At 51.8% G+C, this 24,467-nt stretch overlaps 1 protein-coding gene across 1 annotated transcript in view; it reads right to left on the bottom strand.

Annotated features, from left to right (window-relative positions):
- Window positions 1–14,173: 14,173 nt before the first annotated feature.
- MYO18B (myosin XVIIIB) overlaps window positions 14,174–24,467 on the bottom strand; it is a 221,368-nt gene continuing 211,074 nt past the window's right edge. The window contains exons 42-43 of the mRNA XM_060029302.1: window positions 16,850–18,047; window positions 14,174–14,613 (exon numbers count right to left, since the gene is read on the bottom strand). Coding sequence (XP_059885285.1) covers window positions 16,862–18,047 — 1,186 coding nt within the window. The 3' untranslated portion in view covers window positions 14,174–14,613; window positions 16,850–16,861. The remainder of the gene's footprint in view (window positions 14,614–16,849; window positions 18,048–24,467) is intronic.

Below are 24,467 nucleotides of genomic sequence, written 5' to 3'. Positions count from 1 at the left end.
CACCTGTCTGCAGAACAACCATCGATGAAAAAGACCAGAACCTACCAGAAAAGATCTTCCGCCACTAAAGAAGGAACCACAGCGAGACGGGCAGGAGGGGTAGACTCGTGATATGGCCAAATCCCATACCCCCAGGTGGGCGACCCACACACCGGAGAATAATTACTCCGCAGAGGTTCGCCCACAGGGGTGAGACCTCTGAGCCCACGTCGGGCTCCCCAGCCCGGGGTCCTACACAGGGAGGACGAGCCCCCAGAGCATTTGGCTTTGAAGGCGGGCGGGCCTTCATTTCAGGAGTCCCAGGGCGCCGGGGGAAAGAGAGGCTTCACTCCTGAAGGGCTTAAAGGGCCCACGCAAAATCTCACGCGCTCCAGGACACGGGGCAGAAGCGGTCATTTGACAGGAGCCTGGGCCAGACCTACCTGCAGGTCTTGGAAGGTCCCCGGGTGAGGTGGGGTCGGGGGGTGACTGCGGCTCACGCTGGGGACACAGGCACTGGTGGCAGCAATTCTTGGGAGCTCCTACCGCGTGGACGCTGATGTAGGCGGAAGCTCTTGCTGGCGGCCGCCATGGTGGGAGCCTCCTTCCAGCTCATTAGCACGAACACCTGGCCCCATTCAGCAGCCTGTAGGCACCAGTGCTGGGACGCCTCAGGCCAAGCAACTAATTGGGCGGGGACACAGCCCCACCCACCACCAGTCAGGCTGACCTAAGACCCCCTGCGCTGACAGACGCCCCTGGAAGCAGCCCCGCCAGAGGCCCCAGAACCCAGCTCCGCCCACAGTCCCAGAATCCCCTGCGCCCGGCCCCGCCCCGGGGAGCCTCTGGACCAGACCCATCTACCTGGGGCGGACATAAGATGCAAGAAAACCGCAACCCCCCAGCCTGCGGACCCAGCCAGCTGACAGCAAGCTAGACCCTGCCCTGGGACCAGCTGGGCCCCAGCCCTGCCCACTAGCAGGTTAACACAAACTTCAGGACACCCCAGACCCTGTACCCAACTGTGTCAGGAACTGCCCCCCTCACCTGTGAGCTGACACCAGCTCTGGGACCCCTGGGCCCTGCAGCCAGACTCCAGGACCCCGCTCTGCCTGCCAGTATCCGGCACTAGCCCCCCAGGACCTGGCTTCACCCACCAGTGGGGGGCAACAGCCCCAGAGTCTGCTAGATCCTGCGTCCGCCCACCAGTGAGCCAGCACTAGCCCCAGAGCCCTCTGGGGTTCCGCAGTTAGCTGCTTCGTGACCCGATCCCACCAACCAGTGGCTGGCAGCCTCCACACAAGGCAGGACCTGGCAACCAATTGGCCCAGGGGCCAACCAAGCCTAGCAGACTGCCCACATAGTCAGCCCGCCACAACAGAAGGACCCACACAGCCCTCATAGGAGGAACCCCTAGAGTATATAGCTTGAGTGTGTGTGGGGGGGTGCTGCTGGGACCTATACGACATCTCCTATAGAAGGTCACTTCTCCAAGGTCAGGAAACATAACTAACCTATCAGATACATAAAAATACCAACTGCGGGGCTTCCCTGGTGGCGCAGTGGTTGAGAGTCCGCCTGCCGATGCAGGGGACACGGGTTCATGCCCCGGTCCGGGAAGATCCCACATGCCGCGGAGCGGCTGGGCCTGTGAGCCATGGCCGCTGAGCCTGCGCGTCCGGAGCCTGTGCTCCGCAACGGGAGAGGCCACGGCAGGGAGAGGCCCGCGTACCGCAAAATAAATAAATAAATAAATACAATATAAAAAAATTACCAACTGCGACTTAGGCAAAATGATGCGACAGATGAAGACTACAATAACTGAAAGGAAAAATGCACTAGATGGAATCAACAGAAGACTGAATGACAGAGGAATGGATCAGTGAGCAGGAAGATAGAGAAGTGGAAATCATTGATGCTGAATAGATTAAAAAAGAATGAAAAGGAATGAGGACAGAGACCTCTGGGACAACAGCAAGGGCACTAATATTTGCATCATAGGGGTCCCAGAAGGAGGAGAGAGAGAGAAAGGGCGTGAGAACATATTTGTAGACACAAGAGCTGAAAACTTTCCTGACCTGGAGAAGGAAAACACTGTCCTGAGCAGACGACCTCATGACACTTTTGGCAATTTAAATGTAGTCATTTTAAAGCCTGAAAGCTGCATTATTTTCATCCTAACTCAGGATGTAGTTTAGTGACCAGAATAGAGAAGAATGTGCCAAATGAGCGTCAATCAGGTGGACTTGGGGCTATCACTGCAAAAATGGAATTTATAAATTTAGTATCCTCAGAGTAAAATTTTGTGCTTCATAAGTTATTTTTTCTACATTAGAAAAAAGATACCACACAGGGAATTACATTCCAGATTTAAAGAATGAATGGAAAGGATCCAAAACATGAAAGTGTAGCAGGTTATTGGTCATACTTGTAAAGCACCTCATATCATTGAGAAAATAAAGGTGCCTTAAAAGACAGACTGAAAGGCAGACTGTAACTTAAAATGTTGGTGACTTGTTCTTTCACATTAATGGAGGGAAAGGTTGGTCTGAGGATGTAACTGTTGATGTGAGCAGTAGTAAACCTGCTTTTAGATACCATACTGTTAGTATTTAATTGAAAACTTACCTATTTTATTTCAAGCCTGAGTAACTTAAAGGATGTTATACAAAGTCTAAAGCCTTCATCTATTGAACCTCCCAACATGTTGCTTATGGCTGTTAAAAAGTATAGAGATAACGTTGATTTAATTATATTTTCCTTTGTACTTCAAAAATTATCCTAACACTGTTGTACCTTAAAAGGATTTCCACCAAGCTTTCTTGAAAAGTCACTTCTATAAGGCAAGAAAGTTGTTTTAGAATCATGTACCAACTCTTTAAATGACAATCATTTTGAGACAGCAACTGTGAGCAGTGTAACTTCAGAAAAAATTTTAGTCGATCAGATTACTGTAGATTTTTAATGATGATTGCCCTGGATAAAATTGTACTTTTTCTGTCTCCTTTTCCATCCTTTCTTCTTCTTAGTTTCAATTCCTGTAGTATGATAAGCATGCATACTTTTATTTCTTTAGCTTCCTTAAGAAGCACTAGTTTTTTCAGGTTTAGAGAGATACTTCCTCCCTGCCTTTGACACATTGGATTAATTCAGAGGCTTAAATCGGTTTAAAATGAGCTTTTGCTTTTCTAGGTCATTAATGTTTGGGGTTTTTTTGCGGTACGCGGGCCTCTCACTGTTGTGGCCTCTCCCGTTGCGGAGCACAGGCTCCGGACACGCAGGCTCAGCGGCCATGGCTCACGGGCCCAGCCACTACGCGGCATGTGGGATCTTCCCGGACTGAGGCACGAACCCGTGTCCCCTGCATCGGCAGGCGGACTCTCAACCACTGCGCCACCAGGGAAGCCCCATTAAGGTTTTTTGTTTAGTTTCTTTAGCCTATAGTGGCTGAGTTTAGCACTTGGTGTTCAAAATTTTAAATTAAGAAATGACAAGTTGCTTTGGTCCATTTCATAAGCCAAAATTCCTTACATTTACATAATTAAATGTTCTTAAAATGAAGATTTACTGTTTCTTCTTTACTTGCTGGTAGAGCTGAAGTTTGTTTTCCTTGTACATTTGTACATATACCTAATGTTCTCAAGTGCCTTAACTGTTTAAAATCTCTGGCTTCAGAGATTTGGGGGGAAAGGTAGGCTTACCTCACATTTTTGTTTCCCTCAGTAGTAATATTTTAGGTACCTCACAAAAAATTTTATTATGGTGCCATGGCTGTTAGTTTTTAGTGAGTGCTTTAAGATACACGATTCAGTTGAAAATATACAGAAGTTCCATTCTCCCAAAGTGGTAAAAATTGGCTACAATGGTATAATTGTCATTTACCTAGATAGGAATACTTTGCCATACATTAATGTTAACAGTATAGCTATTTTTGTGAAAATGGAGCTGATGAAGGCTCTCATCTTCTGTAATTTTGAATAATGCTCTAACAGAATCATAATATGGAATTAGATTTTACAAGAAGAGCTCTTACAACAGAACTCACAGTCTTTTCCCCTCTTCCTTTAGCAGTTTAGTATTTTGATCCATTAATAATTTTTGGGTTTTCTTAATCCAGAAGGTATATAGAAACCTTTTCAGATTTTTCATCTGATTTGTTCATGTAGATTGTAGTTTATTAAAATCCCTTATTTTACCTTATAGATATTTGTTGCACAGACACTGCTGTATTTAGAAAATTCTATTTCAGTTCATTAAAAACTGCAAAACCAATCTGTATCATGTACCAAACTGATTTAAAATAAATCTACATGTTTATTGGAAAAAAAAGTCACCGGAGTCCAGGAAGCTCAGAGAGCCCCATACAGTTCGGTCCCAAAGAGGAACATGCCAAGACACATTGTAACTAATATGGCAAAAACTAAAGATAAAAAGAGACAACATTAAAAGCAGCAAGGGCAAAGCAACAAATAACATACAAGGGAGCTCCCATAAGGCTATCAGCTGATTTTTCAGCAGAAATGCTGCAGGCCAGAAGGGAGTGGCATGATATATTTACAAGTGATGAAAGGGAAAAAACTACAACCAAGAATATACTCTACCCAGCAAGGCTCTCCTTCAGATTTGATGGACAGATCAAAAGCTTAACAGACCGGAAAGGGAACTTTCTGGGGTTTCATGAGGGAACTTTCTGGGGTGACTGTTTGACACCCCGCAAACAGACTGAACAGCACACTTTTATTTATTTATTTATTTGGGCTGCATTGGGTCTTTGTTGCTGTGCACGGGCTTTCTCTAGTTGTGGCGAGCGGGGGCTACTCTTCGTTGCAGTGCGCGGGCTTCTCATTGCGGTGGCTTCTCTTGTTGCGGAGCACGGGCTTAGTTGCTCCGCAGCAAGTGTGATCTTCCCGGACCAGGGATCGAACCTGTGTCCCCCGCATTGGCAGGCGGATTCTTAACCAGCGCGTCACCAGGGAAGTCCGAACAGCATACTTTAGATCTGAGCATTTCACTGCGTGTAAAGTTGATGTCAGTTAAAAAAGAAATATGAGCTATTGTTATTATTGTCATTTTAAAAAAATGCACCAAGCACTATGGTTGACACTTACGAGTCTTGTCTTGTAGTCACTGGACTGTAAGTGCTACGGAGGCAGGACCCAGCTCCCCTTGCTCCTGCCTGGTTTCCCAGTGCCCAGCACAGTGCCTGGCACATAACAGGTGCTCAGTAAGTGTTTGTTGCATGAATTTATGAATGAACAAAAGAGTGGGTGTTTGAAGAGGGAGACAGCAGGAGTGAAAGAAATTGCTGGCTGGGAGAAATGAAGTCCTGGTATTTACAGCCCTCAAACATTTCTGTTCTGGTTTGCTAGACAAATGGGGGCTCCATTAACACTCGTATCTACGTATTTATAAGAGAGCCTGGAGGCTGCTTGGGAACTAATTCGGCATCTCAAGGAAATCATTTGCCTTTAGAAAAGATGTAAATATTCCCCACTTGGCTGAGCAGAATGGCCCCACTGGGCTCCTGGAAAAACAGTCCTTGAGAACATTCTTTAACTCACTCAGGAAGGCTTTGTATGGGGAGGCTGGGAGAAGGATCCAGGGAAAGAAAGAGAAACTGACGTCATGGAGGGTCTATGATGTGTCAGGCCCCGCCCACCGCTTTCACGCACACTGTCTCCTTTATTCATGACGATGATGAAGCCGCTGGGTCACTGACTCTGTTTCACAGATGTGAAAATGGAGGCTCAGAAGTGCCCCAGGTGAATTACTCTCTCTGAATGGGTTGGCACTGAAACCCAGGCCTGCCTGACACCCAGTAGGGGGTGTTAACTCAGCCTGTTGTCACTTGCTGGGTGCCCAGGGGCATATTATTCTCTGAGTGTCAGTTTCCTTATCTGTAAACAAGGCGTCCATGCCTTGCCTTGTCTGCATCCCCAGTTCACGGCCATGATGACCGCATCGTGAAGGGTGCTCAGAAGGTTCAGATAGTCACTAGTTTTTCTGTCCCTTCCAACAAGGAAGAGGTGAGGCAGAGAGGCAGCCAAGGGAAGGCAGAGATCTCACCGAGGGCAGCTGGGTATGTCACCCGCCAGGTTGTCAATACAGGGAACAGGTACTCATTTCTCCATCAAGCGTTTCCAGTTGGCTCTGCCTTCTAACTTGTCCTCTTCTCTCCACGTCCACGGTGACCACTCTGGTCTGAGCCACCTTCATCCCTCCCTTGGATTAGCGGCCCCAAGCTGATCTCGCTGATTCGGCTCTTGTCCCTTGGAATCTATTCTCCATCCAGCAACCGGCATGACCCTCATCAATTCCAGGTCAGATCGTGTCACAGCTCTGCTCCAAACCCTGCAATGGCTCTAGGGTGACTGCCTTGCCCTTGTTTGCCTGGGACTTCCCCATTTTAGCATTGAAACTTCTGTGTCCTGGGAGCTCTCTAAGTCCCGGCAAACTGGGACGGTTGATCACCCTGAATGGCTCCCAAATCTGAGTTCAAGCCAACATCTTTACGAAGTGCCACATCGTCTGGCCCCCATCACCTCTCTGACCTCGTCCACCGCTCCTCGCCCCCTCACTCACCCCACTCCAGCTGTACTGGATTCCTTGCAGATGCTCAAACACATCATTCACCCTCCCACCCCAAGGCCTTCGCACTGGCTGTTCCCTCTGCCTAGAATGCTCTTCCCTAAGCTGCAGACATGGCTGCATCCCTCGCTCCCTTCAGATCTTTACTTAACGTCTCTTTTTCAAGAAGTCCTGCTCTACCCACTCCATCTAAAATATTCTCCACACGACTCTCAATGCCTCCTGGAGCCCTCTCCTGCTTCATCTTCTCCCCCACATGTTTCACCACCTAAAACATTGACTCTTTTACTTTCTCCTCTTGTCTACCATTTGCCCCTACCGCCAACTAGTATGTGGATTCCATGAGGGCACGAATGCTTGTCTGTTTCAGTCACTGCTCCGTCTCCGGCGCTAAAATAGGTCCAGTGCCTGACACATAGAAGGTGCTTTATAAATCCTGGTTGAGTGAATGCATTTCTTCAGCATCAACCACAGGTTGCGTCCTGCAGGGTTGCATGAGGGAAAGCAGTGGGTGAACAGAGGGCTTCATGCTGTGCTACATATATAATGATGGAGGGAGACACAGGTGGGGGGAGACTGTGGCAGAGCCCCCAACCCTACCCAGAAGTTAGGGATGACTGAGAACTGTAGGAGGAAGGGCGATTCATAAGGTGAGAAGACAGGTGAGATGAGATGTAAGTCTCAGACCAGGGACTGCATCTGGGTTGTTCAGGTTGTTGAGTGGATGCCCAATAAATCCATTTGAATGAATGAATGAATGAGCGAGCCAGGCACAGATGAAAGCATATGAGAAAGCCCAGAAGGGAGAAGGAACTGGGTGGGGTTGGGGCAGTGGCCAGGACAGGGGCAGGCAAAGCACTTGGGGACATCACTCAAGACTGATATGAACAGCATGTCAATCATGATGGCAGCTCAAGTCCATGAGTGATTGTAAAGTGCAGGAGAGGTTCCAGGTGCTTTTTCATGCATCCGTCTGTTGAATTCTCACAACCAACCTTTGCCCTAGTTTTAGTCTTAGCCCAGGCTCCTGACGAAATAAACCTGGGGCAAGGTTTAAACATTTGTTATGTTACTGGAAGGTACAATCTCAGGGCAGTGAGGCTGAAGGAGAGGGAAGGGAAGGCAGGAAAGATAAGCTACAAGGTCAGTCACACGTTCTGGCCACGGTGGTTGCTGGGCTCCATGGTCTGTCTCTGTTAGAATGCACAGGAAAACTGCCCGGCGTGGTCCAACAGAGGGAGGGGTGGAGAGGGAGCGTGTCCTCCAGTCCTTCACACCCCCTCTCACAGGTGAAAGTACTCTCCAGGGTAATCCCCTTCTGGAGTGGTAGGAGGAGCCATAGAGCATGGCGTTTGGCTCTCTGACCTGCATGTATGCTGCTGTAATAGTAACTGCAATTCAGACAGCAGCTGAGGGTCCAAGAGGTTGATGGGGCCAAGAGAACCAGAGAAAGCTCGGGAGATGGATCCAATCCGATCGCTGCTATCCTGCCTTTGTCGCTGGGAACTGAGGCATCAAGAGGCTAAAGAGCTCACCCCACCATGCCTCCAGCAGTCCCGACACACAGTGAGAAGAATGTGGACCCCTTGGGGCTGCAGAGAAAGCAAGCACGTGGACCTAAATCTCTGAGGCAAGAACGTGAAGATGCCATCAGGATTCTCTAGTACACTCTGGGTTATCCACAGTCAACCCAAAGGCTGAATTAGCCTTGAATCATTTCTCTCCAGCTCCAAGAAGCAGCAAGAAATGAAGGGAAAAACACTAGGTTCAGGTCTGCTCCCAATTTGCTGTGTGACTTTGGGCAATAGATGCTCGCTCTCTGGTCCTGTTTCTCCACATAAAAAATAATGTGCCAGTCCAATGCACTGGCACCAGCGAGGCCCCTCCAGCAGTGTCTGCTCCTCGGCTACAGAGAACATCTCTGCATGCCCCTCCCTGCTTGTCCCTGCCTTCCAAACCCACCTTAAAGATTCCCACGCACAGGTACAGTGGGCAACAGTCCGGGGACCATAAGCCATGGCACCCACCCAGCTCTGACTGAGATGCCCAATGAGCCCTGAGCAGCAAGAGTAAATTCAGTTACCTCTCTCTTTTCAGGAGACACAGTTAAATCTATCTGATGGCTTCCTGGGCCATGGCAATTAGGTATAAGTCACTCAACCCATCAGGCATGAAATTGGGTTCCTTCAAAGACAGGAGAGAGGCCGGGCACCCATGGAGCCAGCTCCCCATCCCACCCCACCTTTGAGGGAGGTTGCTTGAGATCAGCGCTGGCAGCAGAGGTGATCGACTGCTAGGGCGGGGCCCTTGCTCAGTGTGTCCCTGCCTGTTACAGAGCTGGAACCCCCTTTCAGCCTTTCCCCAAACCAGCTAGACGACCAGGCCACGAGACTGGCAGGAGGCCACTGAACCTGAACCAGGAGTCAGGAACTCTGAACTCCAATCCCAGCTCCTTCACTGCTAACTTGGTCAGTCACTTGGTTTTGCAAAGCCTCCGTTTCCCCATCTGTAAAATGGGTGTACTAGCCCTTGTCCTCATGCTTCTGTGAGCCACACAAGCTTTAAAAATGAGTGTCTCCTCTTCCAACCAAAGGAGTTTAGTAAACTGCTCGAGGTCACAGTTTAAAAAATGGCGAAGACGGGAATAAATCCAAGCCTGTTCCAGGAGTCTGGGCCCCATCACCTCCCAGGTGGAGCAGGCAGGGCCAGCTGAGTTCTGCCAGAGGGAGCTGGTGAAGGTGAAGCCATGTGACCCATAGACCTGTCCTACCAGTTGACCTTGTAGAAAAGCACTAGCTACCCTGCCAAGCTTGGCCCGTGGTATTATCATCAAGGATGCCTGGGTTTGGAGTCAGAGCTCTGGGTTCAAAGCCTAGCTCCCCTTGTCACCACTCACGTCCTCTCTGAGCCTCAACACCTGATTTTGGGTGGGGGAGCCCCTACCTTCTCCTCTCATTTCCACCTCCTGCCTGACCCCTTGTTTGTTTCCCTCTCCCCACATGCTGAGCAATGAAGAACTGCTGTTTATTGAATTGTTCAGAGTCAGCTGCCGTCACTGGACTCAGCTGACCGAGGGCGAGGCCACTGTACCTTAAAGCATCGCGTCCCCCAGCCTCCTTCCACCTCAGGCCAGAGACTACTCCCCAGGATCAGCTGGGGGCGGGGGCGGGGGCAGGGCCAGGGCAAGGGCTTTGGGCAAATGCAGCTGTGTCTCCCCCTCCCCTCTGCGCCAGCCTGAGCGGGAAGACCACAAACTTGAGATGATGGGGGGTGGGGGACGGAGAGGCTTCAATAAGCCACTGCCCTGAGCTCTGCATGCTGAAGGCATGTGCATAGCAGGATTTTGCCGGGGCTACCGAGCCTTCGTGCAGCTACTTACAAAGCAGCGTTTCGAGTCATTTAAAATGTTTTCTTGCAGGTGTAGAACACATGGCGTGATTGACAGGGCCGAGACCCCCAACACCGCTTCTTAGCAGTGATGTTTGAGTACCACTCAGCACAGAGGCTGGCTCCTTGCACACATACAAGGAGTGGGAGTGGCAATGGTTCTTAACAAAGGGTGACAAGGTCACCGCCTCACCTCATCACCGGGCCTGCTGCCTAGCATTTGTCCCTGAGCTCTGAAGGTTGCTGACAGGTAAATAAGCAATCGGTTCTGGTGGGAACCCAGCCGAGGCTGCCCATCACTCTTGGAAGACAACAGCGGGAGCTCCGCCAGGCCACTCGTCACATCTGGAGCTGCCGAGGCTACATCCAGCACCCTCCAGCACCCACGTCCCCCAGCCGCCACGGTCTTCCCTCGCCTGTTACAATCCTTGGGATTGGGAAAGGATGCAAAACCTCAGTTCCTCAGCCCTGAATGGTGCAGACAGCCAGGGGGCTTGGGACAGGGCTGGGTCTCCCTTGGCTTGGGGAGGGCACCGGGCAGGGCTGGGATGGGACGGACATGGGAGGGTGACCTGGAGCAGGTAGGCTACTGAAGGGCCACCAGGTGGGCGGGCCCAGCCGATGGATGTATCCCAGTTTACTGTCTCCTGCGGTCAGCCACAAGCCTCACAAAGGCAGGCCCTCTGGCCATCCTAGTCTCAGCTTTCTCTTCAGTGCCCTGGGCATGGGGTGGTAGAAAGATTAATAAATATTGATTAAACCAGAAAATGTTAATTGAGTTCTGAACTCAGATCTACCTTTGTCTTGGGACAGGTCTTTTCCCTCTCTGAGCCTCCATTTCCTCACTTGTAAAACTACCTTGAGGCTTTCTTCCAGTCCTGAGACTCCAGGCTTGTTTCAAGACCAGGTCCTGCTGCTAAAAATGGCCCCGGGGCCCGGAAACAAGAGGAGACGTTTGAGGCAGCCACTCAACCCACCTGCAACACCCTCACCTTTGAAATGACTTTGGTTATGATGTCAGGGAAACCACACAGGGCACAGCTGTGCAGATGGAGCCTCTGAGCTGGGCACCAGGGAAAAGTGTTTCTGAGCCCAAAGACCAATGGTGCCACTGTGGAGCGCGGGCTACGTGCCAGGCACTGTGCTAAGTGCTTCCTGAGCATTTGATTTTTCTCGGGATGCTGGGAGGCTGGTACCAGTTCTAGACTCATTGCACAGATGAGTAAAGGAGGGCCCAGAAAGAGGTGAACTGACCGAGGCCATGCGCGGATGGAAAGGCAGAACCCAGGTCATGAGCCACTTAGTTACCCTGAGTAGCAGAAGTCGGAGAAGTGAAGGCTTGCACGGTGCTTACTGCACTGGGTCCTGGGCTGAGCTCAATGGGACACCAGGATCCACGCTAGAATTTCTGGAGTGAGCTTGCAGGGAGGAGGACTCAGCTGGGTCAGAATCTCCTGCAATCAGGCTGTGTTGGGTTGGGGGATTCGAGAGGCAGGGGGACAGTGGTTATCTTCTAGAATGCTGAATTGATTTCTAACAGCATCTTCAGGATTTCTGTTTCCTGATGTACGATGAGCAAAGCTTTGCTGTTGTTATCTGGGTTTAATTTTTTTGAATGCATCACTCACACGACTGAAGAAAAATGATGGCTTTCTTCCTTTACCAAAAGGTACTCTGTAAAATAAATGTCCAGAAAAATTTTAACAGGAAACTTACAAGATAATTTCATCTTTATTTTCCTTTATACCACTTCTCACTCTCTGACAACATATTTATTTTCTTGCTCATTGTCTGTCTCCCCGGCGAGGATTTTGCCTCCAGAAAAGCAGGGGGCACTGCACCTGCCCTCCATGGATCCCCCGTGTGGGGAACAGTGCCTGGTGCCTAGCAGGTGCTCAACAAATATTGGCTGGGTAAGTAATCCTGCTGGCACAGGAGGAGGAGCACATGGAAACACACAGGTTCCAGGCCCTAAAAATGTCTGCAAAACTCCAGTGCCAGGAAGGCAGTGAGAATCTCTATTCCGGATTTCCACTATAGCTTTTGTTTGGGGACCAAGCTGGGAGTTCGGAACATATTTATCTGATCATTACATTAATAATAATGATCATTATTAATAAACTAACTGGTCACCTTCTCTGGCATAGCATGTGCTATGGGCTGAATTATGACCCCTATAAAATTCATATGTTGAAGTCCTAACACCCATAACCTCAGGTGACTGCATTTGGACATGGGCCTTTAGAGATGTGACTAAGTTCAAGTGAGGCCCCTGGGCTGGGCCCTAATCCACTCTGACTGGGCTCCTTTATAAGATGAGGGACCTGAACACAAAGAGAGACACCAGGGATGCATGGGCACAGAGGAATGACAACGTGAGGACACAGCAAGGAGGCGGCCGTCTGCAAGCCAAGGAGTGAGGCCTCAGAAGCCAGACCTGCCAACACCTTGTCTTGGATGCCAGCCTCCAAAACTGGGAGAGAATAAATTCCTGTTGTTTAGGCACCACGCCCACCCCCAGCCTGTGGTATTTTGTTACAGCAGCTCTAGCAAACTAGTATAGCCTGCTATACTCTCCCATGCCCAAATCCCATTAGATTCTAATAACTAGTATTCCCACCGTTGAGATGAGGAAACTGAGGCCCAGTGAGGGAAGTGGCTTTTCCAAGGCTCCGTGGGTTCCACCGGAGGAAGACACAGGGCTGTGTCTGCTCCCATCCTTACCCCACACCCAAACGTCGGCAAGCTTTTGAACAGCACCCTCTTCCTTGCCAGGACCTCTGATTCCCTGCAGAGACCTTGGATGTCCCCTCCACACGCCCCAGCTCTCTCCGGTGAGCTGAGGCCACTCCCGTGCATGGCAGGCTGGTGGGGGACGTTCCTTAAATACATATAAATATACGATGTATTTGTCTACAGACTCACCAAGCGGGACAACGCTCCTGCATCTGAGAAAACACAGTCCACTCTTCCACTGACTCTCCCCACCAGAGAGACGGGCAGATGGTGAGGTCTTCCAGGGAGGGCATCTGGTGAATTTCCTTCCTGCCCCATCTCTCCTCCCCTTCCCAGTTCTACCCACAACCTCTGGCGAGGATGGTCAGAGCTGAGATCTCCCCTTCTTGGGGTAAGTGCCAACTGGTTAAGTTGTTATGGCTTGAACTGTGTCCCCCACACACTCCCAAGATACCCGGACCCCCAGGAGCTCAGAGTGTGACCTTATTTGAGGATAAGGTCTATGCACAGGCAATCAAGTAGAGGTTAGGGTTGATTGACTGTGACTATGACTGTGTCCTCATAAAAGGAGGAAATTTGGACACAGAGACAGACATGCACAGGAGGAAGACGGCTACATATAAGAGAGACTCCCTTAAGATACTCCAAAGGAACCAGCCCTGCCAACATCTTGATGTTTGAATTCTAGCCTCTAAAACTTCAAGATAGTCAGTTTCTGTTGTTTAGACCGTGCAGTTTGTGGTGCTCTATTATAGCAGCCCTAGCAAATTAACTCACCGGTGATCCCAACAGGACTTTCCTTCCTGATGGCAGCTGTGACTGGCTGTACCAGAGGGGCCCTAGGAATAGAGGCACATGTGGGGTAGGACGTGGAGTCTGTGCCAGTGGGAACTTAAGGAGAAGCAGCATTGGCTACCTGAATGTGGGCATAAGCTAGTTCTGCCTTTGTAAATAGGAAAAAATAAGTGGATCTATCTCTTGGGACTTTATAAAGCTGGAGTGAGATGCACTGTGTAAAATGCCTAGCACGGTGGTCAGTACACAGTATGTGATCAATATACATCAGCCTACAGTTTTAGGATTATTGACGCTTCAAGGATGTTTGATAAAGCAGGTGTCCAGGCTGTAAGTGTGCCATTGCGAGTGTAGTTTTTGGTACACGTGCATAGTTGTGTGTGCATGGTAGTCTGTGTATGTGAGGTGTACGGGGGACTGTGGGAACAGATGGTCACAAGTTCTTGAATGTTGCTGTGGGCGGACATTTGTAGAGATGCATGTATGTCAGTGTGTCCCAGGTATTCAGGGTGTATGAGCCACTGACTTGTTCCGTGGTTCATTTGCTTGTTCAGTCACTCATTCATCAAAATTTCTTGAATGCCCGCACATCTACACACAATGTAGATATGTAAATAGACAAGGGAAATATGATAGAAGCATGGGAATTAAGGGAGAATAGAGAAAGAGCATTTATTGCAGCTTGATGTATCAGGGAAGACTTCCTGGAGGAGGTGACATTTGAGCAGAACTTGGCCAAGAGAACAAGGCCATTGCATGTAGACACACAGGGAAAGAAATAGCAGTGTGCACCCGAAACTACAAACAGTTTGCATTGGTCCCCTTCCTCAGAACCCTTCTACCCCAAGGTGCACACCATCAATCCTCCAGAGTCCTAGGTAACATGATCACAGAATAGAGAGAAAGCCCAGATGCCAAGAAGCCAACACTTTATTTGGTACAGACCTAGCATGCTGGGAGCCCCACGCCCCATGGGATGTGCCTCTGCTGGCCCCCCCTGGCCTCTTGAGGGCGGCCACACTGGCTGTGGACTCGGCGCCTCCGGGGAGGCCTGGCTGGTCTTTGTCTCTCTCTCCAGAACGTCGTGGAGTCGGGAAGTCTTCAAGGAGGGCAATGTGTCGCAGGAGGCTGGAAACAAATGCAGGTCAGAGCTGAGAAATGGGGCCTGGGGTGTGTGTTTTGGTGGGTGGAAGCCCCAAGAGCCCATATTCCCAGGTGGCGTTACTGCAGCGATGTGCTGAGCGGAATGAGATAGGAGGGGGCAGAAGGGAAACGAGTGGAGGGAGCCTGAGACACATCCTGAAGGGCCACCATTTCCAAGTGCAGGTACCTGACATGCACTGTGGCCGCTGGGGCAGTGCTCTGGGCTGGGGTCTCTGATTCACAGGCCGCTCACAATGCTACTTTGGGTAGTTGGCATTACTACCCCCATCTTCCAGCTGAGAACACAGATGCTCAGCAAGGTTGCATCGCTCGGCAGTTACAGGGCAGAACTGAGCTCTGGGGGCTTGAGTGGCTCCGAATCCCGTAACACATTTGTATCGTGGGCAATGGAGCTGTACTGTCGAGCTCCAGACTGCAGCGTGCAAGCCAAAGGTGGAGGAGGTTTTCAGGCAGGCGCTCCGTTATCACAGGGAGCGTTGCTGGGAGGGCGGAAGGGGAGCTGAGCTTTAAAAAAAAAATGGCAGAGACAAGATGTTCTGTGACGACGTTTGCTAAGCACTGTTCCCCTTCGGGACGTGTGCCCTTTACTTGGCCTTTGAAACTGCGTTCTGTGTCCCCGAGAGCATAATAATGTAAATGAATATCAGATCTCTCCTCGGTAATTGAGAGCAGAGAGAAGGCCATGTTAAGTCAATTTAATTTGCTCTGATACGGTCCAAGCCCGTCTCCGTGGAAGGGGCAATGGCTTTTTGATGGGCTGAGGGTGACTCTCAAAGTGACAGGACGTGCGGCTTGTTTGGGTCCAGGAGGCCTCTGGAAGGAGGGCTGGCGGCTGAGCCAGGTGTGGGCTGAGCACGACCACTTGACCACCTGAGCCTTGAGCCGCTGCGAGTTCTGAGCTTCAGTGACGCGGAGATTTACGGACGCCGGGGTGGGGGACCTGCCACTGGGATGTGGGTTTGCATCGCATCTGAACCCGGAGGGAGGCTCTAACTCCCCCTCCACTGCTTCCCGGCCTGCCTCATGGGGCTTTGCGTTTCAGTCGGGAGCTGTGAAGTGGAAGACTCAGTGCCCTGGAGTCTGAAACATGCCCTACGAGGTGCAGTCAGGGGCCAGCCTGGCCTCAGGGCAAAGAGCACTGGACTGGGAGTCAGCGTGGCTGGGTTGGTGGCAGACTCACTGGGTGACCTTGATCTTGAGGTCCTCCTCACTTGCCCAAGAGTGAGGTTGGAGTCTGTGCGTTCCAACCCCCCCTTTAGATGTATGATTCTAAGCTCTGCCTCAGTTTGCCCTCCATAGAGGCAACCCCTCTAAAGACCCAGCTCCATCAGTGTGGCTCTGAGCTTACTCACAGAGAGGCCTGGGATACGTACCTAAGAAAAAGTGTCACCAGCAAAAGTGTGGGGACTCTGGAGATTCGAATCCCCGTTCTGCCTGGGTGACTCTGTACAAGTGCCTTAACCTATATGATTCTCAGTTTGTCAACCTGTAGAATGGGAATAAATCATACTCACCACCTCTTGGGGTAACTGTGGGCACCAAATGACTGCCTGATAAACACATTCCATCAGCTGGAGCTGTTATTAGCAACGAATGTCTCTTCCCACCTTGACTGCACAGAAGTGCCAGGACCGGGACGGGAGGAGAAGGCGGAGGGAAGCACTGCCGCTCCCACGGTGGCGCTCTGGGACCTCTGTACTTGTCCCCTCCTCCCCCTTCTTGGGCCCCAGTTTCCCTTTACACATTTAATGCAAGAGTTGGACTTCACTAACGTCAAGGCCTCGTCTATGCTAGCCTGACCCTCCCCCCATCCACCCGGGCTCTCCCGTCACTGTGTGGACAGATGCCTCCATGGCTCCCCCAGCACCAGGTGAAAGGAGCGCTGGAAAGAGAACAGGACAAGGGTGGGAAAACTTTAAAAGCCCAGCGCCTCCTTCAGCACCCTCTCCCCCGCCCCCCACAGGACCTCACACTTTCTGATGGTCTGTATTTTCAAGAGCAGAGAAACCGGTGGCACCTAGTGAGGGCTTCTGATAAGTTTTCTATTTACCAGCAACACATTATTTGCATAAATAGCAACACATTATTTCAGTGAAAACCTAAAAGCAGTAGCAGCAACCGGTTGCCTCCAGGCTGCCAGACCTGGGTGGACCACCTCGTTTCATCCCCCCAGGAGGACAGGCCAGCCTGTCGCTGTTACCTGAGCTGGTTCCTACTTCTGTAGGTATTTCTTCATGATGCTCTCAACATCCTCCTCTTTCCTCCCTGTCCCCGGCTCTCTGATCTCGGGGGATGTTCTCTCACCACTGTCACCCTCCAGCCGTGGGATTCTTGGCCGACTCTTGATGCTGTCGGCGCTTTTGAAGGACACGATGGAGCTGGAGGAGGAGGAGGAGTCGGAGAGGTGAGCGGGGTCCTCCTTGGACTCCAGGCTCTTTTTCAAAACGGTGGTGATCCCTGAGACAAAGCCCCCATCGGCCTCTTCCATCTCAAAGTGGACGCTTGGACGCTGTGAACTGTCTTGCCCATCTTTGGCCGCTCGGGCCAAAGACGTAGGCGTCTCCGGCTTCCGGATGGCCGGGAGGAAGTCATCGAAACCCACTTGGGTCTTGCGTTCATAGGTGATGCTCGGGACCTTCCAGCTGAATGGGTCGCTGCCCAGGGGGTCCCCCATCAGGTGTGCAAACTGGCGGTTCTGGAAGACGAGCGGCTCCTTCCCAAGGTCCGGACAGCCCGCATCTTCCAGCGAGGACTCCAGACAGCGCCTCCGCGGGCGCAGCGTGGGCGACAAGAACGAGCGCCTAAGCGCCGTCGGGGAGCTCGGGGTCCTCCTCGAGCCGGGCCCCGATTCCAGGAGGGACTCGCAGGAACTGAAGCGGGTCTTCAGCTTCTCGGGTGGCGGGCTGGGGCCCCCCACGCTCTTCGAGGAGATGCACTTCAGGCTGGTGGACCGCAGGAGCCCGGCCGACGTGTCCAGGGGTGACTCGGCCCCGGCCCTCAGAGCCAGAGCGCCCTCGTCGCTGCCGGTCCTGGCCCTCCGCAGCGTGGACGCCCCGGTGGTCTGGTAGATGGGGAGGGTGGGCCAGTCCTCCAGGCCCAGCGGCGACCCCCGGCCCCTCTGCGCTCTCTTCCTCCGGAGCCCTTCCACGAACTCTGACAGGGCAGCCGACGGGCTGGGCAGCTTGTCCCTGGGCCGCGGGGACACGTCTCCACTCCAGGAAGACGGGGAGGAGGACAGCACGCCCGACCTCTCCGGGGGCTTTCTCTGGACGCCACACTCTTCGCCGTCCCCCAAGTGGCCGTAATTTCCTCGGCGGAGGGAGAGCGGGGACGCGGCCTTGTCCCCCCAGGTCCTGCTGTGGGTGTCCCGGGCCCCATCACTGGCCGCCTCCTGGATCCTGTGCCAAGAAGAAACCCGCCGTCAGCGGACACCGTGCCGTCTCCACAGTTGGCGCGACTGAGCCCCAGAGCGCGGGCACTAATACTATTTTTCTTTGGAAATGCTGACCCCACCTGCACCCTCCAACGAACCGTACGATTGAATGCGCAGACTGAAGCCGCGCAAATGATTTCTTGTCGCTTTCTGAAATGCAATTTCTGTCTATAATTAAACCTGACTAAGTGCGTTTGAGTAGGTTAAAACTGCACCTCCGAGAGATGACTCAGTTTTACGAGGCATCATCTCTGACATGATAGGACCTATCGCCACACAGCCTGCTGTGAAATAGGTAATTTCCTTCTTGAAGACTCAGGGGCACCTACGGGAGGTTATTTATTTATTTATTTAGGGCCAAGCCCGGAGGACAGCCCCACCAAGCAGAGCCTGCTGGAGCCAGTGACCCAAACATGCGCCTGAACGAGATGCTCCGTGACACCCGATTGTTTCATGGGATGCGGGTGGGATTAAAAACAAACAAACAACAAAAAAAAAACGGTCCTTCAAAAGGGAAACAGCTCCATCAAATCAACTTGAAACCGAGACTATACACAAGAGGACAGACGCTTTCTATTCTGGGACCGCCAGGCAGAGGCATTTTGCAGCAGCTGAGCCAAAACCACTGCCTCTGAAGAGTGGGAATCTCGCAGTGGGGCAAAATTATAGGCTGTAAGACGAAAAGCAGGGCTTAGAGGAGAGAGACTGGAATCCATCCACTGTTCTTTAAAAAAATAAAATCTATTTGTCCTCCCTCTAAGACAAGCGACCTCCTTCCCAGACAACAGCAAAGCTGTAATTTACAAAAAAGCGCCAAATGTCAGAGTTTGGGCGTGGCAGCTGGGGCCAGGGCTCAGCCTGAAGGAGGTGGGAGCGATGGTGATGCAGGTTCCCGTCGTCGGCCCCTGCCTGCTGCTCTGTCACGACAGGAAGGATTACAGGAGCCAGCCTCCTACACATAAAGGTTGGAATGCTGGCACGAGACCGAGGAAGGTGTCCTGCTCACCACACTCTGATTATCACCATTTCCATCCCCTGACCATGTAGGATAGTTTAAAGGGAAAAGAGCTGACCACAGTGACCCAAAGGGCTTTTCAGTCTCAGAAGGAGCCAAGCCCACGGCCCCTGGAGGTGATGTCAGGAGAGGAGAGTACAGATAGGGTAGGGGATTGGGATCTTTTTCAGGGACCCGGGTAGGGACCTAGGCACTGCCTTCCTGAGCTCCCACCATCCCAGAAGCCTCTCTCTTCTGATGCTAGCAGGAGCCTCCCCTGACCCAGGACCCTGGCGGTGATACTCTGTGAAAAGGTTCCCTGAGTGACAGGCACAGGACTGGCTGCGCTCATCTGTCCCTCCTCATGCCCTAGGTCTGCTAGGTGGAGAGGACCAATGTCACAGTCTGGGGGCGGTGAGGAGACCACGAGATGGACCCCAAGGTAGGCGTGTCGACGCGCTGCCTCCATCACGCACTGTCCTCACTATCCTTAGTCTTCCAGGGGCTCAGGCTCCCGACCCCCTCCCCGACCTCCTGTCTTGTGAGTTAGCCCCTGGCTCACTCTGCTGCAGCCACATGGGTCTCCTGGGACACACCACGCTCTTCCTGCCTCCGGGGTTTGCATTTGCTGTTCCCTTCGTTGGATGCACTCCTTCCCCCTCCTCCTAGCCCAGGTCACTGTCCTGATCTCACAGGGAGATCAAGGGGAGGGAAGAAAAGCCCTGGGCCCCATGCCGGGCACCTAGCTCCTCAAATAATGGTTAACAGTTATGATTAATAATAATCGATAACGAATGGCTATTAACCATCACTAATTAGTCGTTAGGGCTCGTTACGATTACTACTAACAACCTCTGGGTCTCTGGAGCCTAACCCACCACTGGGCTCCACGAAAGCCTCATGTGACGTCCCAAGAGGAGTGGGCAGGAGAATGAACGGGCAGGTGACCCTGCGTCCCATCACTCCCGGCAAAGGCTGGCCCCCATGTGCTCAAACAAAAGCCTCGCAATTTGCCCAGAGCAGCTGCTCCCTTCCTATTTCTTGCCTGTCACCTTCCATCTCCGTCACAGCTGGACGCAGGCTGGGAAGGGAGCTGCAGAGCTCCTGTGTGATTACCTGAAGGGGTGTTTGTCAACATCATCACTTTAGAATCGCTCCCCTAACACATGGCAAGATGGCATTCACATGCCTTTCTTTCTCTTCTTCATCTTTTTTTTTTTTTTTTTTTTAATAAACAGCTTGGAGCTGCCAGGGGCACTGGGCTGCCGCAGAGCTGACACAAGTCATTTCCGTCCTGTCTTGGCCCTGAAAGGAGGCGGACGTGATGAATGTGTCTTGGGCGCTCAGTCTCCTCCATCATCTGTCACGTGGGGATGGCAGCACCCAGGGCTCCTGTCGCCGGGCCTCCTGGGACTCTGCCATCCCACTCGCCCCAGCTCCCCTCTGGCTGCAGAGGCCGAGACAGGGAGGGAAGAGAAGCTACAGGAGGAGGGGGGGGGGGGGGGAGGAGAGGAAGCAGGGGAAAAGGGCAGAAGGAGAGGAGGGTGGGAGAACCCCAGCTCTCCAGCCTGTGCTGTCGAGACCCTGCTGAGTCTCATCTCTACACCGTGACTCGGCACTGTACCCAGCACACAGTAGGTGCTCAGGAAGCGTTGTCGAACTGAGTCAAGTCTACCTTGGAAATCAAGTCTCCGAGGAAGAGAAAGTAGGTAGGATGAGGAAAGTGGAGGAGGGGCAAAGAGAAGTGGGGAGAAGTAGAAGCAGGACCAACAAGAGGGAAGGTGAAGTGAGAACGGATGGGGGAATGGAGAGGAAGAGACCAGTGGCGATGGAGGTGGCGAAGGAAGAGGGAGGCTGAGGGCAAGGCCAGGGGGACAGAGGGGAGGGCCGCAGGTGGGGTGTGGGCTGGCAGCTGAGGGCCGGCCTTCCTCATCTCTGACCACAAGGTGGGACAGGCCGGGCCACACGAAACCGTCAGCAGCCCAGCAGTGGGGTCTGGAGGTCGCAGCCCATGTGTGCTGCTGTCCAGGCGCAGAGGACACAGGCTCGCTGGGCTGGAGCCGTGGGGGACCTCGGCTGGGCCAGAGCAGCGGAGATGTGCCCGCCTTCCCCAAGGCCCACAAGGAGCAGCATCTTCCAGAAGGGACACCCGCTCAGGGCCCCCCTGGCTGCCCCCAAGTACTGACCCCGGAGCCCTGCTGGGGGCCCATGTGTGGGTGTCACGGGGTGGAGCGGTCTGGTCGGTGCCTTCAGAGCCTCAGCTGGGGGGCTGGAAACCAGAACCCAGTCCCAGCAGTGTAGACTCAGTGGCGGAGGGCAGAGTGAGGAGGGAGGGAGGGGAGATGGGGACGCGGTGGGGGAGAAGGAGAGAGAGAGAGAAGCCTCGGCTTGGCTGAGCGCTGCCTCCTGGGTTTACCACCCAGAAATCCACCCACGCCTCTGCAGCATCTTCTTCTATTTCCTGTCTGCTCCACCACGCCAAGGGAGAAGTTTGCTGCATCCACTCCTTTCTGTGTGGAGACCGCAGAACTGAATCTGAACGCAGACGCCCTCTTGCAAGCTTCAGGGTGTGGGTTCTAGCTCTGCTGTCTGGGTCACGGTGATCCTCTCCGTTTCTGCCCTGGCTCTGGACACTTCAAGCACATTCCCCCGTCTTCCTCCAGGGGCCTGGGAAGACTCATTTTTTTCCCCAGCTGTCCTCATGGGACGGCTCAGCTCAGGTGGAACTCCCTTCCATTAGCATCGCGTGACGTATGGGTGGTGGCTAATCAAGACGTTGCTCTGCCTGCCTCAGCCAGGGAGAGATGTGATGCACAGGACGTACTCCGAGCCTCTGGGAGACGGGTGCAGACACGAGCTAGGCGGGGGCACTGTGATTCTCTGAGGAGGGACTCCAGAAACATCTTGGGACCTTCTGCACCTGCCCCTCAGTCTACCCCAACAGGAAGAGGCTTGTAGCATACCTGCCTGATAAGGAGCCAGTGGCATTCCTGGGCATCCAGCCACACAGGCTCCAGGCTGGGTCCGAAAGAGTTACCCCTGGCTGAGCACCTACTATGTGCTGGGCACCATGGATACAGGGGAGAACAAGCGGGTGGGCCACCTGCCTGCATGGAGCTGACCGCCACGTCCATTTATAACCTCGATGGCCACCCTGGGGGTTAGGAGTTGTGAGCTCCGGGCACAGTGAGGAGGGGTGGCACACACAGTTGGGAGTAGCAGAGGTGGGGTTCCAACCCCACAGCCAGCAGCACCCTTCTCTGGAAACTTCCTCCAAACTCTGTGATGAGATACAGAGTTAACAAGTGTCTCCGATGTCACCTTACCAGGTAACATCTGTCCCTTGGAGTCTAGGCTGATTCTGCCACTCACTAGCCACTCACTTGCCTTGGGATAGGCACCTAACTTCTCTAGGCCTCAGTTTCTTCAGCTGTACAATGGGGGGAAACCAGGTCAACCCTGCAATGTTGCGGAGATAAGAGAGAGCTCCAGGAGGGCAAGAGTTTTTGTCTGTTGCATTCACTGCTCTATTCCTGTGCCTAGAGCAGTATCTGAGCACACAGCAGGCATTCAGTAAACATCTGCTGAGTGAATGAGTGGAGTGCCAGAGCCCTAGCACATAGTAGGTGCTCACTAAATACGTGTTGGACGAATGAGTGGACCTTGAGTCCTCTGGCGCATAGTAGGCATCTGATAAATGTCCATTAAGTGAACTGATGAACAAAAGAATATATACAAATACTGTAGCTTTGTGGTATAGTCTGAAGTCAGGGAGCCTGATTCCTCCAGCTCCGTCTTTCTTTCTCTAGATTGCTTTGGCTATTTGGGGTCTTTTGTGTTTCCATATAAATTAAAAAATTTTTTGCTCTAGTTCTGTGACAAATGCCATTGATAGTTTAATAGGGATTGCACTGAATCTGTAGATTGCCTTGGTATTACAGTCTTTTTGACAATATTGCCTCTTCCAATCCAAGAACATGATATATCTTTCCATCTGTTTGTGTTGTCTTCCATTTCTTTCATCAGCATCTTATAGTTTTCAGGGTAGAGGTCTTTTGTCTCCTTAGGTAGGTTTATTCCTAGGTATTTTATTCTTCTTGAGGCGATGGTAAATGGGATTGTTTCCTTAATTTCTCTTTCTGATCTTTCTTTGTTAGTGTATAGGAATGCAAGAGATTTCTGTATATTAATTTTGTATCCTGCAACTTTACTGAATTCATTGATTAGCTCTAGTAGTTTTCTGGTAGCGTCTTTAGGATTTTCTATGTATAGCATCATGTCATCTGCAAACAGTGACAGTTTCACTTCTTTTCCAATTTGGATTCCTTTTATTTCTTTTTCTCTAAGTATTGGTGGCTCACATGTACGAAGGCTTATTAGATAAATCAGGATATGATCATGCAGAAATGCTGCAATTTTTACTCTTTCTAACCTGCAAGGCTAAGAATCTGGGCTTCAGGAAGCAGACAGGCCTGGGTTCAAATCCTAGCTCTGTCCCTTACTAGCCAGGTACCTTGTGAAGCCTCGCTGTGCCAGTGGGAACAGTAACTCCCAACCTCACAGAGACGACGTACGTCATCGGGACAGTCAGTACACATGAGCGTAGTGGCCCACGTACACCTCCACCTGCCCCCAGCTCTTCATGCCAGGTGGATTCTGGTGCAATTGAACTTGCATATATATTACTTATTCATTTCAAAACATTACTACTAATAAATATATGTTTAAAATCTTAATGATTGTTTTTCAATTAACGGCCCCTCCCATCAGGTTAGATTAGATTGAGGATCGAGGGCAGATGTTCAAGAATAAACAATTCCTAGGTCCGAGCCTGCTCTGAGCAGCACAGAAAAGGGGTGAGGATACCCAAGTGGTCTGTTCAGCCCCAGAGCAAGCCAGATGCTGACACACGTGTCTCCAAGTCGGGCCACACCCCCTCCCCTGACAGGCCATCCTGTGAATGCAGCTCCACCGTCTTCTCTCTAGTGCCTACCACAGCAGAAGACATTCCATGAGCACCGGGTGAAGAAAAAAATGCAGGTACTTTGCATGTATCATCTCATCAGGATGTGGATGGTCACCCCATCTTGCAGATGAGGAAACTGAGGCTCACCAGTGAGAAGCCATCTGCTCGAGGCTCACACTGCTCAGTGGCAGGGCCTGGATCTGAAGCTGTTGCTTTGCCCTTCCACAACATCACACGCCCCCCAGGTAGAAAGCTAAGAGGAAACCTCAACCACTGGAACTCATGTCTACACACATACATTGTTCAAAATCGACTGAGACACAATGAGTAAAACATAGAGAGGCTCAAGTCAGGGAGACACTGGCTTCACTGGCATTAGTCACAATCACACAGTAAAAACCAGAATTCCCAGGTCTGAGTCTGCG

This window comes from Delphinus delphis, chromosome 13 (genome assembly GCF_949987515.2).
Source record: "Delphinus delphis chromosome 13, mDelDel1.2, whole genome shotgun sequence".
Lineage (NCBI taxonomy): Eukaryota > Metazoa > Chordata > Mammalia > Artiodactyla > Delphinidae > Delphinus > Delphinus delphis.
Note: the sequence above shows the minus strand (reverse complement) of the source record. Positions and strands in the feature narration are given on the sequence as shown.